The sequence below is a fragment of the Ipomoea triloba genome, chromosome 1 (assembly GCF_003576645.1).
Source record: "Ipomoea triloba cultivar NCNSP0323 chromosome 1, ASM357664v1".
Lineage (NCBI taxonomy): Eukaryota > Viridiplantae > Streptophyta > Magnoliopsida > Solanales > Convolvulaceae > Ipomoea > Ipomoea triloba.
In genome coordinates, this window is record NC_044916.1 from 4,539,873 (window position 1) to 4,554,083 (window position 14,211).

Consider the following 14,211-nt stretch of genomic DNA (forward strand, 5'->3'; position numbering starts at 1 on the left):
TGCGTGAGGTGCTCCGCAGGCTAAATATACGGCCTAATATATAGACTATCCAAGTGTACTTCCCAGGCCAAAGGGATACTATATAGTGTTGGAAAAAAATGCTCCTAATATCTGTAATACAAAAGAGATACAATATAATACAGAAGAACAAGGGAACAAAACCGGATCATTTGGTATCTTCAGGCGTGTAATCACTTTCCTAGAAGCTTTAAATCTCCCTTAGAAAAGCAACATGTTCCAGATTTAATCTTATGGGATACAAGAAGATGAATGAAATTCTCAAGTTGATTCAATTAAGAATTTCTTGTAGAATTGTAGGACTGTGAAATATCAAGGTTTCATGCAAATTAATTGCATGTATATTTCGTATGATATATTCTGTATTCTGTATTCAGATAACACTCCCAGAATTTATAGAGATAAATTCTAACTGTTAAGAGCAGTTACTTGGAAGTTCACATCAGTTAATAAACCAACTTTCAAAAATATATATGAAAATATAACTGATTTTGGGATAAGTTTACGTAATATCCCGTTGTTATGCAAGTGATATAATTCAAATGATTATATCCACACTTTTAATATTTCAAATGCATGCATGTGAACATGCAATCTTAGAAAATATTAAAATCACGTGCATAGCAACATACATGCTAATTAAAAAGCATTTACGTAAAAGACAAAAATGAAAGCCTATGCGATAGGTGAATCGAGAGGTGAAGTCTCTTCCAGGTCTCGAGAGGTAAAACACTTCTCATTACCAAAATGCAAAGCACCAGACTTGTTTGAACCATCGAGACATCACTGCTATGCAACCCATGCAGGATTCATGTCATGCGAGACCCTTGCAGTACAAAGTATGTGTACCAAGCATATTATATTTATATATTAACATCTTATAATGCACGAACCATGCAAACAAGATACATAATATATGAATATACACATGCATGTACTGAATTTCCTTAGCTTCCAAGATGCAAAACACAAACCATTTTCCATGATTAAGATTTTGCTTCAAAAGGAAAGGTGCATGACGTACGAGACCTGGCTCCTTCGAGAGGTCAATAGCAAAGCTTCACGAAGCATACGTGCGAGAGATAAAAATCATCTCTCGTGCGTCTCTCGCTACCTCTCGAACATCTCTCTTGACCTCTCGTGGACCTCTCGAACACCTCTCGAGACCTCTCAAGTATCCAAAAATCATCTCTACCAAACTCAATAATATTCACTACTCCACAACTCCAAATATTATTTGAGCTTTCATGGTAGACATCTGAACCATTAATCTCCATTACTACACAAATATCCAACATATAGGGGGTGGGGGAGGGGGCAGTTGTCCTCACTGTAGTTCCGACTCTGACCCTGCATGTGTAACCCATGCCAGAGTTTTGGCATGTGTCTCAGAACTTCTCTATAAGGTGTATTTATTACTTAAGAGAAATTTTTGACCTGTGAACTACCCTAGGCACTCTAGACACTTGTAGATCTCGACATACATCCACTAACCGGTTTCTTAAACCCTACAAGGGAAAAAGCTTCTGACCCGTTCTTTGGACTGCGGACGTACCGTATGTTGTGGAATTTACCTTAACAACTCCTATAAAATTAATGACATTTTATTTTAATTTAAGATAATAACTATATTATTTTTGAGTAATGAGAAAAATTACTTTCGTCTGAATGGAAGTATGATGTGCGCGATAGTGGTGGACAAATTTGCTGTTGGAAAGATATGATGGCTTGTTGCTTTTGGAAAATTAAAGAAAAAAGTCATTGCTTTTAGGCAGTGGCAGACAAACAGATTTGTGTTAAAAAAAAAAAAAGTAATTGCTTTTTGAAATAATGGAGCTATCAATATCAAAATCACTAAACTCATTATACGTAAATTATACTTTACTTACTAAGTGAAGTTGATCAGTATAAAAAGAACTAAACTCATTATTATCAATCATAATCCACTTACCCAAACACTCTTTCCAGGACAACTAATCATTGTTTTGTTAGACTTTAGTTGTTAATTAATAGCTTGAAATCTAATACTTCTATATGTTTGTTGTTATAAGAAAAATTAAATTAGACTAAACATTTGATTATAAATTACAGTCCAGCTAGTAAAATTCACATACAATCATACATAAATAAATTGAGACAGTGAGAAGTTAAAACAGTTGAATTTACGAGGCACTAACATTTCTTTTAATTTTTTTTTTCAATTCATCACTATATATTCAGAGATGTCTTTCTAGATTTTTAGTGAGAAGATATTTTTTGGATAATTCTTTTTGCGAAATTGCAGTTACATGCACATCATCGATCGTGATCTTAGCAAGTCCTCTTCTATTACAAGCAGACAGGCAACCATATCTTCAACCAAAAGGATATTAATTACTTGGTTTCACATCACAATGTATAATAGGAGTCGAGTTGTAATGGTGGAGATATTCCAAAAACAGATGCTACATCGATCATTATGTTTAATCTTTGAATGATGTCCAATAAATGGTCGGGGGAATGTAACTGTAACACCCCCAATTCTAATATACGAGCCTAGATTATAATTAAGAACTTAAGGCATAAAGATAACGATTTAATGCTAATAAACCATCATCAGTAGATTAAAATACAAGTACTAGGGGATGCTACTGCTGGAGTTACCCATACAAGAATAACTACTCGGTTAAATCATAATCAATTCATGCATTATCCATAAGTCCAAAACAATAAAAGGGTCATGGACCCGGTGTCTAGGTACCATACTAACCAAAAGGAATCTAAAAAGACATACTAGTCATCAAGAGTCAATAGTTACTCAACAAAACATAGATAATACTAAGGGATCAACTAGGAGCTAGAATAAAAAAAAGTACTAATCTATCTAAATCCTTTAAACGGTCTCGGCACACATCAGTCCGAACCTGAAAGGGTTAAGTAAAACAAGTAGAAAACAATCCGTTCTGAACCTGAAAGTGATTAAGCAAAACAAGTAGAAAACAACCCGTTAACATAAATGCTAAGTATAAACCACTCCACCCGGTTACATCACCCCCTCCTTCAGAAGATCCTTATCCCCAAGGATCAAACCAAGGAAACTACTTCAGAATGTGGTAATAGTCCTCCCAAGTGGCATCCACCTTAGGTAAGTTAGTCCATTGAACTAGGATCTGAGCTACAACTTGGTTATTTCTCTTAACTAGCCTTTTGTTTAATACTGCCAATGGTTCTGCCAGTATCTGTCCTTCCTGCCCAAGTATTGGAGGGTCAACCTATGTCTCTAATACCAAGTTGTAATGCACTTAGGGAAAAATTACCGAAAGAGAGATAGAAAAGAAGGAAGTTTAGGGAAAAGAAGCAAGAGAAGAAAGAAAAGAGGGATTTTATTCAATACTTAACATAATCTAAAACTTCAATACACCATAGTTTATATAAGGCAAGCTCAACAGCTCCCTAAAACCTCAACCCCATCAGTTGTACGTGCAACAGAAGAACCTACTGGAATGAGCTCACAAAACGTCGTCGTCTGAAAGAGGGTTCCAACCACAATTAACACTGCGTGAAACGACATCGTTGGCTTAATTATTAACGATTCCAACTGTTTCCTTCAAAAGGTGCCGTTTTCCCCACCGCTCTTCACTCTGGCTCAAGCTTCCTTCAAGGGCTGTTACAGAGAGTTTGGATTTATACCTTGAAGCCTGTTGTACCCGAAATCAAATTGCTGTAGCAAGGTTAAATTTCCAATATCTCTGGGTATTTTACTGAGAAGGTTGCTCTCCAAATATAATTCAATCAGCAATGTTAAGTTGGTAATCTCTTTTTGTTTTTTTGGTATTTCTCCGGTGAACTTGGTTCCAGAAAACACCAAGAATTCAAGTTGAATTGTGAGCACGGCCCCAATCTTATTGATATATGAAAATATTTGTGGTGATGATAAGTCATTGGGACTAAAATACATTCCATTCAGTCTATGAAGTGTTGTTTTTGTGATTATTGGGCTAGTCAATAGCAGACCAACACTATTGCATTGTGAAAATAAATGGAAATGGAAGGAGAGGAAAAAAGATGGATAGAAGGAAGAAATGGTTTTTGAATAGCTTATGGCTTCTCATTGATTTTGATTGAATCTGAACAAGGAATTGCTTTCCATGGAGTCAAGTGACCCTCAGTAGCTTGAATTGATTTACCTGTAAGATTGCTTGATTTAGTTTCAAGGGTTAGCGTCCTTTATATAGGTGTAGAACCTGACCCTCCAGGAATATAATATTTTACAAGGGACACTTGACCTTGGGAATATAATATTAGTATATTACATTAATAATAATTCAACAAATAAAATAATGTTCTATCCGGTATTGATCTTGATTGAGCTGTAATTCTTGACTTGGTTGCGTATATGGACTGGGCCGTCATATTTTGGGCATTTACTGTTATGGGCCTTAGTACCATATCCAACAGGAAGCATTAGACACATGTAGTGGAATTAGTGTGCCAATTAGACCATTATTGAAGAAGTCTATTGCTAGCTAGTAGGGGTTGAAATGTTGATGTCAGGATCAAACACTACGCTAAAAGTTATAGTTAGTAGTGAATATACAATCTTATTTTATTTTATTTTATTTGTGTAACAACCAGTGTCACGTTTCGATAGTAAGATGCTGGACTCAGTTCTTCTATCTCCGGTAGAATAATGCCTTTGAGATCCATATTTGAACAGTTACAAGTGAGCCCAGTCCAGTTGTAGACAGCCGTATTCACCATCTAATTTTTGGCTAAAATTTCATCATGATGAAATTGAAAACTCGAGATCTTAATGGAAGTAGTGAGCTGATTGATGGATTGAAATGTTATAAGAAGGCCAAATTATTGTGCAATAATTACAAGAAGGAACTAAGCAATACACTTTTAGTTAATCAATTGTATATATTCATGCAATGATTAACTGGCTAATAATAAATCAACTCCACAATTACAATTGATCAACTAAAAGTGTCATTATATATATATGTAACCTAAACAACAGGGTATGTTGCTTCCATGGCCACTCCACACTGCCCCCCTTCTTTATTTATCCCTCTAGCCAACCTCATGTACCCTTTCTCCCCCCACCTCGTGCCCCATGAATTCTTTAATATCCAATACTCCTGCTTATCATGGCTCACTCCATACCCAACCACAGTCCCACCATGATCCAGCGTCGTCCCACAATCCCCCGAGAACACACCCCCTGCGTAGAACTGGAACTCCGCCCTCGAAGCGTCCACATAAACCGCCACGGGCTGCTTAGCCACGGCCTTCATCAGAGCGTTTTCCCCGGCCGGCACGCTCTCGTAGCCGCTGATTTTTGCCACGGGTTGTGCTTCCTTTTTGGCGTTGCAGGTGCCGTTGGTTCCAGTAGAAGGATAGTTGGATTCAGTGGTGAGACCATGGTCTTTGATGAATTCAAAAGCCTCAATTGTGAATCCTCCATTGCAACCATTGCTGCAGCCATTGATGCAGTCCACTATTTCCTGTACCGAGAGTGTGTATAGTTTTCCGGTCTTGATCTTTGTTATGCCTTCCACTGTATCAACCGCCGGAAATGTCCATGCTCCTGCATATTATATTATGTTTCATACATAAAATTCTTGGCATTATAACAATAATCTCAGAACAAGATATATACATCACAACTAGAGCAAGATAAAAAGACTAGCCCAGCAATGGAAGTCATGGCTGAAAATTAGCCAATTGTAGACCACTTTTTTTGACCAATCAAAAAACTGGATGGAAATTAACCAAATTTTCAAATTGGGGTTTTTGCTTTTTGGTTAAAACAATTTTTTTAGTGAGAGAAAATCCGAGTAACTATCCTGAAGGTGTTCACTGGTTAAACTCGATTAAATTGATTAAATAATTATTTTGTAACCACAAGATTTCAAATTGGTCTCATGGTATAATGACCAATCAATTATAGGTAAACTAACTATGCTATGCTAATTTTTCTTTTTTGTAGTTTTTTGCTAGCTAAAGTTACCAATCATTATACCAGGGACTATGGTTCACCTTGTAAGGTGGACTACTTACATAAGGTACACTTTTAATAAACTATAGGTTCATTTTTTGAAGGTACATTATTTGTGTACTATAGGCCTAGCAAAAGAAAATTTGGGATAAGATTCTATAGGAGCTCTCGCTTTGAAATCAGACGTGAATGTTTCCTTTCATCCATTTCAAGTAGGTACACCAAATAAAAAAATAAAGACAAAGGAGTTCTCGTTTTCACATTCTAGAAAACCCAAAAATCAAAATAAACTGAGGCTTGTATTGTGCACATAAATGAGGAGAGAGAAGAACACCTCTTTCTCTCACCTCTAAACCTGTTAACTTTCTTCTCAAAAATCCTAACAAGAAGGTAATTAGAATTGTACTTTACACATTTTAGTCCACCTTTTTATTTATACACGTCTTTGTTTCATCCTTATCAAATCCACACAAAAACGTCAACAATCCTAAATAATGGAGTAACCCTGAAAGTACATTAGTTGATAGCATACCAAATAATGTATCTTTAAGCACACAAATAATGTACATTCAGTATATTAAAGATGTACATTTATTTTATCCATGATCCACAATATAATTTGCTCTAGAGTCACCCGTAACAAACATTCAAAAGTTGTATATACAAACTTTTTGGTAAATCAAATGACTGCAAAGACTTACCACATTCAGCACCTCGTATAGGTGTAACAGCACCTTTCTTTCTCCAATCAATGCTAGGAGGAATTGCACCGGAGGTCTCGTATCTGAATGTGTTCATTTCCGATGACTTAGTTGCAGAAGGTTTCAAGGCTCCGATGTAAGCTGCCCGGAACTCATCGTTAGTCAAGTCGGCAAATCCATTGATTCCAAGCGTGTACGGCCTGTTTCCAGCACCATTGACCATGTCGATGAACTCAACATTAGACTTGAAGATTCTGTAACGCTTCTCCTTCTCTGCAACGCTTTGGTATTGGCGCCCATAGATCGCCATCCACTGCTCGTGCCTTTCCGCCATGGAAGCTCCCTGGATTGCCCGAGAAGTAGCTTGGGAAATCCAGACAGTACTGCAGAGTATAATGGTCAAGATTATTCTGAAAATCTGCCATTTTAACTCCATCGCCTGTAGGACTACTGCTCACTATGTATTCGATCAATGAATATTTGTTCTTTCTTGAGAAACATGTCTGGGGTTGTCGCAGGTATTTATACTGTCTCATACTGCATAGTATCATATTTTTATGTGCGGGCATTTCGTGGCTTACGGGATAAACTAGGTAATGTAGTCATGTTTTTTGTTAATGTCATCTTCTCAAATTGTCTTTTCCTTTGTTTGTTTTTTTTGTTGGGACCGATGGAAGGTTTAAGAAAAAGTTAGGTCCAATACCCAGTGTCTTGGTCTATAAGCAATGAAATAAAGTTGCGTCTTCGTTACTAGTTATAACTTTTGATGTAAGTGGTAAGAATGTTGACTCTCAGGGGAGGTGGTCTTCTTGGTTTGAGCATTGAGCCGATTAACTATGAGCAACTTATGTTAATTTAATTTTTTGTAGTTCTATGCTGGCAAAGGTCACAAGGCTGATTCATTTCTACACACTCTTGAATAGTAATTACAGATTTTTCTTGCCACTAAAAAAAGAAGGTTGTATTTGAACATCTAATAGTGATAAATCCAAAATAGATGCCATTATACACCAGAGTAGCGTTTACGGCGTTTGAGATTTCATTCAATTTTATTGTTATTATCATACATACCTTTTCGGATTTTCCAAGACTTCAAGTAATGAAGAAGTAAATTTATTTCCTTATGCATCATAACAGTACAGCTAGCTAGACAACACAATGAGAGTGTTTGGAAAATAGTTGTTAGTAGATGAATTGGGTAAGCAGGTTTGATTAGTTAATAACATTAGTTGGTTGTGAAAAGATGTTTGATAAATTAACTGTTAATCGATAGACGAATACATGAAAAAATGAATTTTAATGGTATAATTTATTTATTCAAAAAGTTGATGAAAATGCTGTTTTGAACAGCTTTTTGAATTTTAGTGTTTTGGAACAATAAACTGTTACAAAAAGTTGATTAATCAAACACTCACATATTGAATTCTTAACTAAGTCAAACAGCTAATAGTGATCAAACAATCAAAAATTTCCAAATTGGCTGATAATGTATTGATGGTTCATTGCTAAAACTGTTCTTCCATGCCTCGGTCCAACATTATCATGTCCATATGCAACCCATTAAACTTTTTTTCTTTTATTTTGTATTTGTTTTTGTTAGTTTGTTTGTTTCTTTTTAGTAACAAAACAGCTCTTCTTATTGATATGATCAAACAACATTTTACATTAAGGAAGTTTTCCTAATGCTAAAAAGACTTATTCATACACTAAAATAATCATCTCCCTTCAAATTAAATATTATATATCATCCACTTCATGATCGTCAAGAATCCAACTCCCATCATCCTGCTGAACCATCCCTGTGTTCTTCACAACATACCATTCCGCGGGCGCAATAAGGCTGTAATTCCCTTTCAACTGATCATTATACTTGTTCAAAAGCGCAACGTCGAAATCCCCATGAAGCTTAAACCCTCCCCCAGACCCTTGAAACCCATCAACCCCATGCAAGTAAGTCACCAGAGCGTGCCAGCTCGCCTTAAACCCGTCCAGATAGTCCGATTTCGAGGCATCGAAGTCGAACTCCAAGCCCACATGCTCGTACGATAATATCGGCAACGTTGTGTTTTCTTGGACCCCGAACGGCGGCAGCGTGGGCACGATGTCGTTGGCGTCGGTGAGGCGGAGGATTTTGAGGTTGTCGGTGAGGTTTGAAACGGCGGTTTTGAAGTTGTGTTCGCCTACTTTTGGGCTTGCGAATAGGAAGGCTGTGATGGGAGGGGTGTTTTTGTTGATTGGATTGGTTGCTAGGTCCACTGCGGTTAAGGTTGCCAGGGATGAACCTAGGCTGTGTCCTGCTAGGGTTATGCTGATTTCTTCGCCCTTGTATTGCTCCACAAGTCTGCTTACTTCTTCACGAATCTGTATTTTCCATGTCAATCAATTAAAAAATATATTTTTTTCAGTCATCGTCTCATTAAAATATTAAGCTGAATTGAAAAGATTAAGGTGAATTGAACTGAATGATGTGTTGAACGACCATTTGAAAATTTTACATTCATAGTAAGACTATAATTATTTATATATACAGAAAATTATACTTTCAGCGTCTCAATTGTTATTCATTATGCAATTTAGGCCTGCATTATTGGCTAACTTTTTAGCCCGCCCCTACCTGCTCACTTAGACAACTCTACATATGAGTTACATTGCGTGAGAAATTTTATAAAGACCCACACAAATCCCTAAAAATGAATGAAATATTGGTGATCGGTTAATTGGAGGATCAGATTAAAAATGTTTTAAACAAAAAAGGGTCTCATGTTTCAAAAAATTGAAAATCTGGAATTAAATTGTATAATGAATTAATGACCAACAATTCATTGATCAAAAGTGTGATTTTCGTTCGAAGATAAAAAGAATGCTGGGAAGGGAAGTAAAAGTGTACACTTGAATCGATTCTTAATACTAACAAGGTATATGGGCTGGGTTATGGAGAGATCGAAATTAGGAGCTGTGTCTAATTATTTAAAAAAAAAAAAAGAAGAAGTAAAACTAACCCTAAAATGAACAAAAGTTTAACCCGAAAGACCAAACTGAAAACATTACGCTTAAAACAATGGAGGAACTGAATTTACAAACTGACAATAATAAAGGACTCCATTTCATAACAGATAACAATTGAGTGATTCCTTATTCATATATATTATAGGGTAAATTGTATTTTTCAGTCATTATACCGTGTACCATGGGTCATAGTTGATACTGCAGTTGTGTTAACGGATACTGTAGTTGTGTTGAAAAGATACTGCAATTTTGTTGAACGGATACTTGCAGTTGTGTTTAACGGATGAACGACCTCTGTTCCGTGCAATTGCAGTTTCTTTTCAACACAACTGCAGTATTCAACACAATTGCAGGATCAGCTATGATCATGGTCTACCATGCATTGTGCACCATGGTCCACAGTATAATTTGCGCATCATGTATCGTACCTGATCCCTGGCACTCACAGCCTTCAATACAGGATCTGGATTGACGGCGGTGTACATATCGTAGAAGCCTTTGTGTACGAGAGGATCGGAATCTTGGCCGAATATTAACGGCGCTTTTACGAACAAAAATTCGAAATTCTTTACCCACTCCGCCGGCCGGACGGTTCCTCTCCAAGCGACCAAAATGTCTCTCCGCCCCAGCGCGGCTTTTCCGTCATCCGTCGCCACCGCCACGTACCCCATCCAGTTTGATTGCTTCAGCACGGCGTCTGCTCGCAGTGGCTGAATCAAATAGTCCATGGCAGTTGGAACCGTTGAGGGTGAATAAAAGTATTTGGTCACTTCATACCTTTAACATCACCAACATTATGTTATAATAAAAAATCTAGTCTCTCATTTGTTTCCACAATATTGTCTTTCAATTAACATATTGTTAACATTCTCTTCGTTTTAAACTGGAAAAACTTGTGAGTAGAGCTGTCAAAACGGGTTTAGCCCATCCCATCTCGTCCTGCCAAAAGGGTGAAGTGGCTTTGAGATTTTAGGCTCATTTTATTAGTGGATTTTTTAGCTCGCCCCACCTAACCTGCGGGCTTGGCAGAACCCACTGACCCTATTACATTGTAGTATCTGTTCATTTATACTAATTTCTCAACTTGTTGATGCATAAAGAGTCATTATCGCCTCCACTGAGACTCCATCTCATGACCTCTCATATAGGAGAGTCACTACATATCATGGCAAATTTCTTTATCTTTAAACTATCTTTATTTAAATTTTAGAGTTTAGACTATCTAAAATGATTTTAGCAGCTAAAACCTTGTGGTCTAGTGACACCGGTTGCACTCCTATATAGAAGGAGATGGGTTCGAGCCTCAAAGAGAAGGAGAATATTATGGTAGGAAGGGATGTAAGAGAGTATACTTGAAGGGATTGCCATTGTCATGGCCAGATTCCCTAAGAAGATTTTTCCTGGCGTATCGGCACAGTCCAACATTCTTTGAAATTGGTTCATTAATGAAAGAGTCGTAAACTGCCGCAACCATTGATCCGTAATGAATGAGGTAGCGCCGGAGATCGGAATCCAAAGGGTCAAGAAGCCCTTCCCAGTTCTTACTTCCACTCAGATCCTTCCATCTTTCTGCAATGCCACTCACAGATACCTCGCCTGTTTACATAATATATACTTTAATTCATGCGGTCCATATATAGGGCCAGGTAGGATCAGATGAGAACATTGTTGGAGAATTGATCTCAACCGTGTATAGGATTCATAAAAAAACCAAAGGGTCAATTTTATAATTATTAAAAAAAATTTAACCGGGGTGTATATTTGTAATTTTTAGTAGGTATATGATAAAACGAGCAATAGTCAATAACTGAGAGGAAAACAAAAAGGGTTTTCAATGCTTTTTTAGGTAAAAATAAAATAAAATAAAATAAAACATATGAATTCTAGATTTGTTTTAGTGAAACTATTTTTTTTTCTTACGAGAATATATCTTAAATATAAATATGCAATTAAAAAAGCCCCTAACAATGAAAAAAGTACAAACTCATAATTAAAGGTTCTTATTTCAAGAATTCTAACTTGGACAAGCCTAGAAATTTGGTCAAACATTTTATCTTTAAAAACTATATATCAAATTTAGAACTTTTGCCAAATTTACCAATTGGCTAAAAAATGACAACTCATGAATATCCCATACTAACATGTAGTGGAAGTATTTACTTTTTAGCTATATTTAGGAAAAATATAAGGAGGCCGGCCATGGTAGGATTCTCGGGCAAATTATTGCATGAGTTCGAATCCAAAATATACAATTTAGATGAGTTCGAATCTAAAATATACAATTTACATATTGAATATTTACAATCTATAATTGAATGTTCATAATTTATATACTGAATGTTCACAATTTAAATTATGAACAATAAGTATGTAAATTGTGAGGGTCCCCTTACAAGATGGACTCTGGTCCATAGTATAACTATTGAGATTCTCGCATGTAAACCAACCTATTCCTCTATGATCGGTCAAAAAATTGTCCAAGAAAAAGGTCTTATATGTTATAAGTACTTTTGCAAAAGTCCCCTACCTAAGCGTTAGGCGCCCTTAGATTGAGGCGAATTGCTCCCTAGGCGATTAACTCGGCTTACTGGACCTACTCTGCCAAATTTGGTCAAGTTAACTCGCCCAACTCGATAGAGTTAGCCGAGTTAACTCGAGCGAGTCAACCTTATTAATTTTTTTAATTATATTTATATATATTTAAATTTATTTATTTATATAAGTAAGAGAAATATATATATATATATATATATATATATATATATATATATATATATATATATATATATATATATATATATATGTATGACATACACCCACACACATGCATTATTTTTTTGTTTTTATAAGTCGCCGTCTAGGTACTGCTTAGGCGCTAGTCTATTGCCTGACAAGCGCCTAGCGCCTACTGCAACTATGGTTATAAGAGCATCCTCATCAGCTATATATGCATTTTATACAATTTTTGAAGTGCCATTATGAAAGAGAGGAGGGCAAGAAAAACAGACAACAAATTAAAAAAAAATTGAAAAATATAATAAATAGCACCCAGTAGGCGCGTGCACGTGCCTACTAGGCGGGATTCTTGTGCTCCACCAAAAAAAATGAATAAAAAAAACAAAAACAAAACAAAAAATTGCAGGAGAAGAAACCAAGTAAAAATCGCTCTCCACATTTGTTAAAAACCAACATTTTAATTTTTTACTTATCTAAAAACCATGAAAAGTGCACAGATAGTGATGCTATAAGTGAATTGTCAATAGTAGGGGTGTAAACGAGTCGAGCACATCTTGAGCCCAGGGTGGCTCGAGCTTAAGCTCGTTAAGGAAGGCTCGGCTCAAACTCGAGCTCGAGAATTGATGCTTGAGCTCGAGCTCGACAATTTTCGAGGAGTTCGAGCTCAAGCTCAAGTTTGAGCTTGAATTCAAGCTCGAACTCGAGTTCGAGCCCGAATTTAACCTGTTTGATTTTAAATCCATCAATTAAAAATAAATTATAATAGTGAATTTCAATAAAAAATAAACTATTATATATATATATATATATATATATATATATATATATCGCGAACGGCTCGACGAGCCACGAGCCTAAAACATTAGAGTTCGAGCCGAACCCCTAGTCAATAGTCACCTTAAATGTGATTCAAATACGAACCTGACAGTGTAATAAGACTCTTATATTAATTGTCATGCTCGCAATTTCTTTACATACCTGAAACTCCAAGAATAAGACTTCCCATGGCTGAAACAAAGCAAGTAAAAGCAACATATTGAACAAAGTTGCTTGGGTGTGCTTTCCCCTTGCCATGACCAGGCCGACCAAACACGCCGCAACCCATTTCTTGTTGAACGCCTTTATTACCAGCAACGTAGGAACGAGAGAACCAACGTTAGAGAAGACAGATAATATATATTGAGAATTGAGATAGGTGGAAGATTAGGATGACGGTAGAAATTTAATGTATGATATTATATAAAATGGTAATACAACCATTGACAGCAATAAAATTTAATTTCTTACTAAAATTTTGACGAATACTATTTTATTTTATTCTCACAAAACAACAAAAGAAAGTATATTAGTTTTCTTTCTTTTTTTTTTTTGGTTAGAGCACGATGTTTTTTCTATAAGAAGCACATTTAAGTCTGTACTATTTTAAACTAATTCTCGTTCACACCGAACCGGCCTGATCTAATTAAAGAGTAAAGTGCTAGTCATATTTGTTTTTTTTTCTCATTAGGGGGTGGGAGGGGGGGGGGGGGTTGGAACTCAATCCTTATACTATGGACTAGGATTCACAGTGCACTCTGGACCATAGTGTATGTGTATGTGTCTTATGTTGCAAGTTTTTGTGTTTTGTGTTATGAAAGTCAGTACTAAAAATATGAATTAGGTATTTGAAACAAAGTTAGTAATTGTGTCTTATGTTATGAATTTATGTGTCTTGTGTTGTGAAATGTTGTGCCTATTTATGGAACACAAATTGTATACCTAAATCAA

General features: G+C 36.1%; 2 protein-coding genes across 2 annotated transcripts; both read right to left on the bottom strand.

Annotated features, from left to right (window-relative positions):
* Positions 1–5,009: 5,009 nt before the first annotated feature.
* Positions 5,010–7,138, bottom strand: LOC115997672 (senescence-specific cysteine protease SAG39-like). The gene is made up of 2 exons (XM_031237273.1): positions 6,703–7,138; positions 5,010–5,590 (listed from the first exon to the last, which is right to left on the bottom strand). Exons 1-2 carry the CDS (start codon positions 7,136–7,138, stop codon positions 5,010–5,012), a joined length of 1,017 nt encoding a protein of 338 aa, XP_031093133.1.
* A 1,301-nt stretch (positions 7,139–8,439) lies between these two features.
* Positions 8,440–13,548, bottom strand: LOC115997888 (phospholipase A1-II 1-like). The gene is made up of 4 exons (XM_031237311.1): positions 13,423–13,548; positions 11,061–11,304; positions 10,137–10,485; positions 8,440–9,063 (listed from the first exon to the last, which is right to left on the bottom strand). Exons 1-4 carry the CDS (start codon positions 13,448–13,450, stop codon positions 8,440–8,442), a joined length of 1,245 nt encoding a protein of 414 aa, XP_031093171.1. The 5' UTR covers positions 13,451–13,548.
* Between the last annotated feature and the right edge of the window lie 663 nt (positions 13,549–14,211).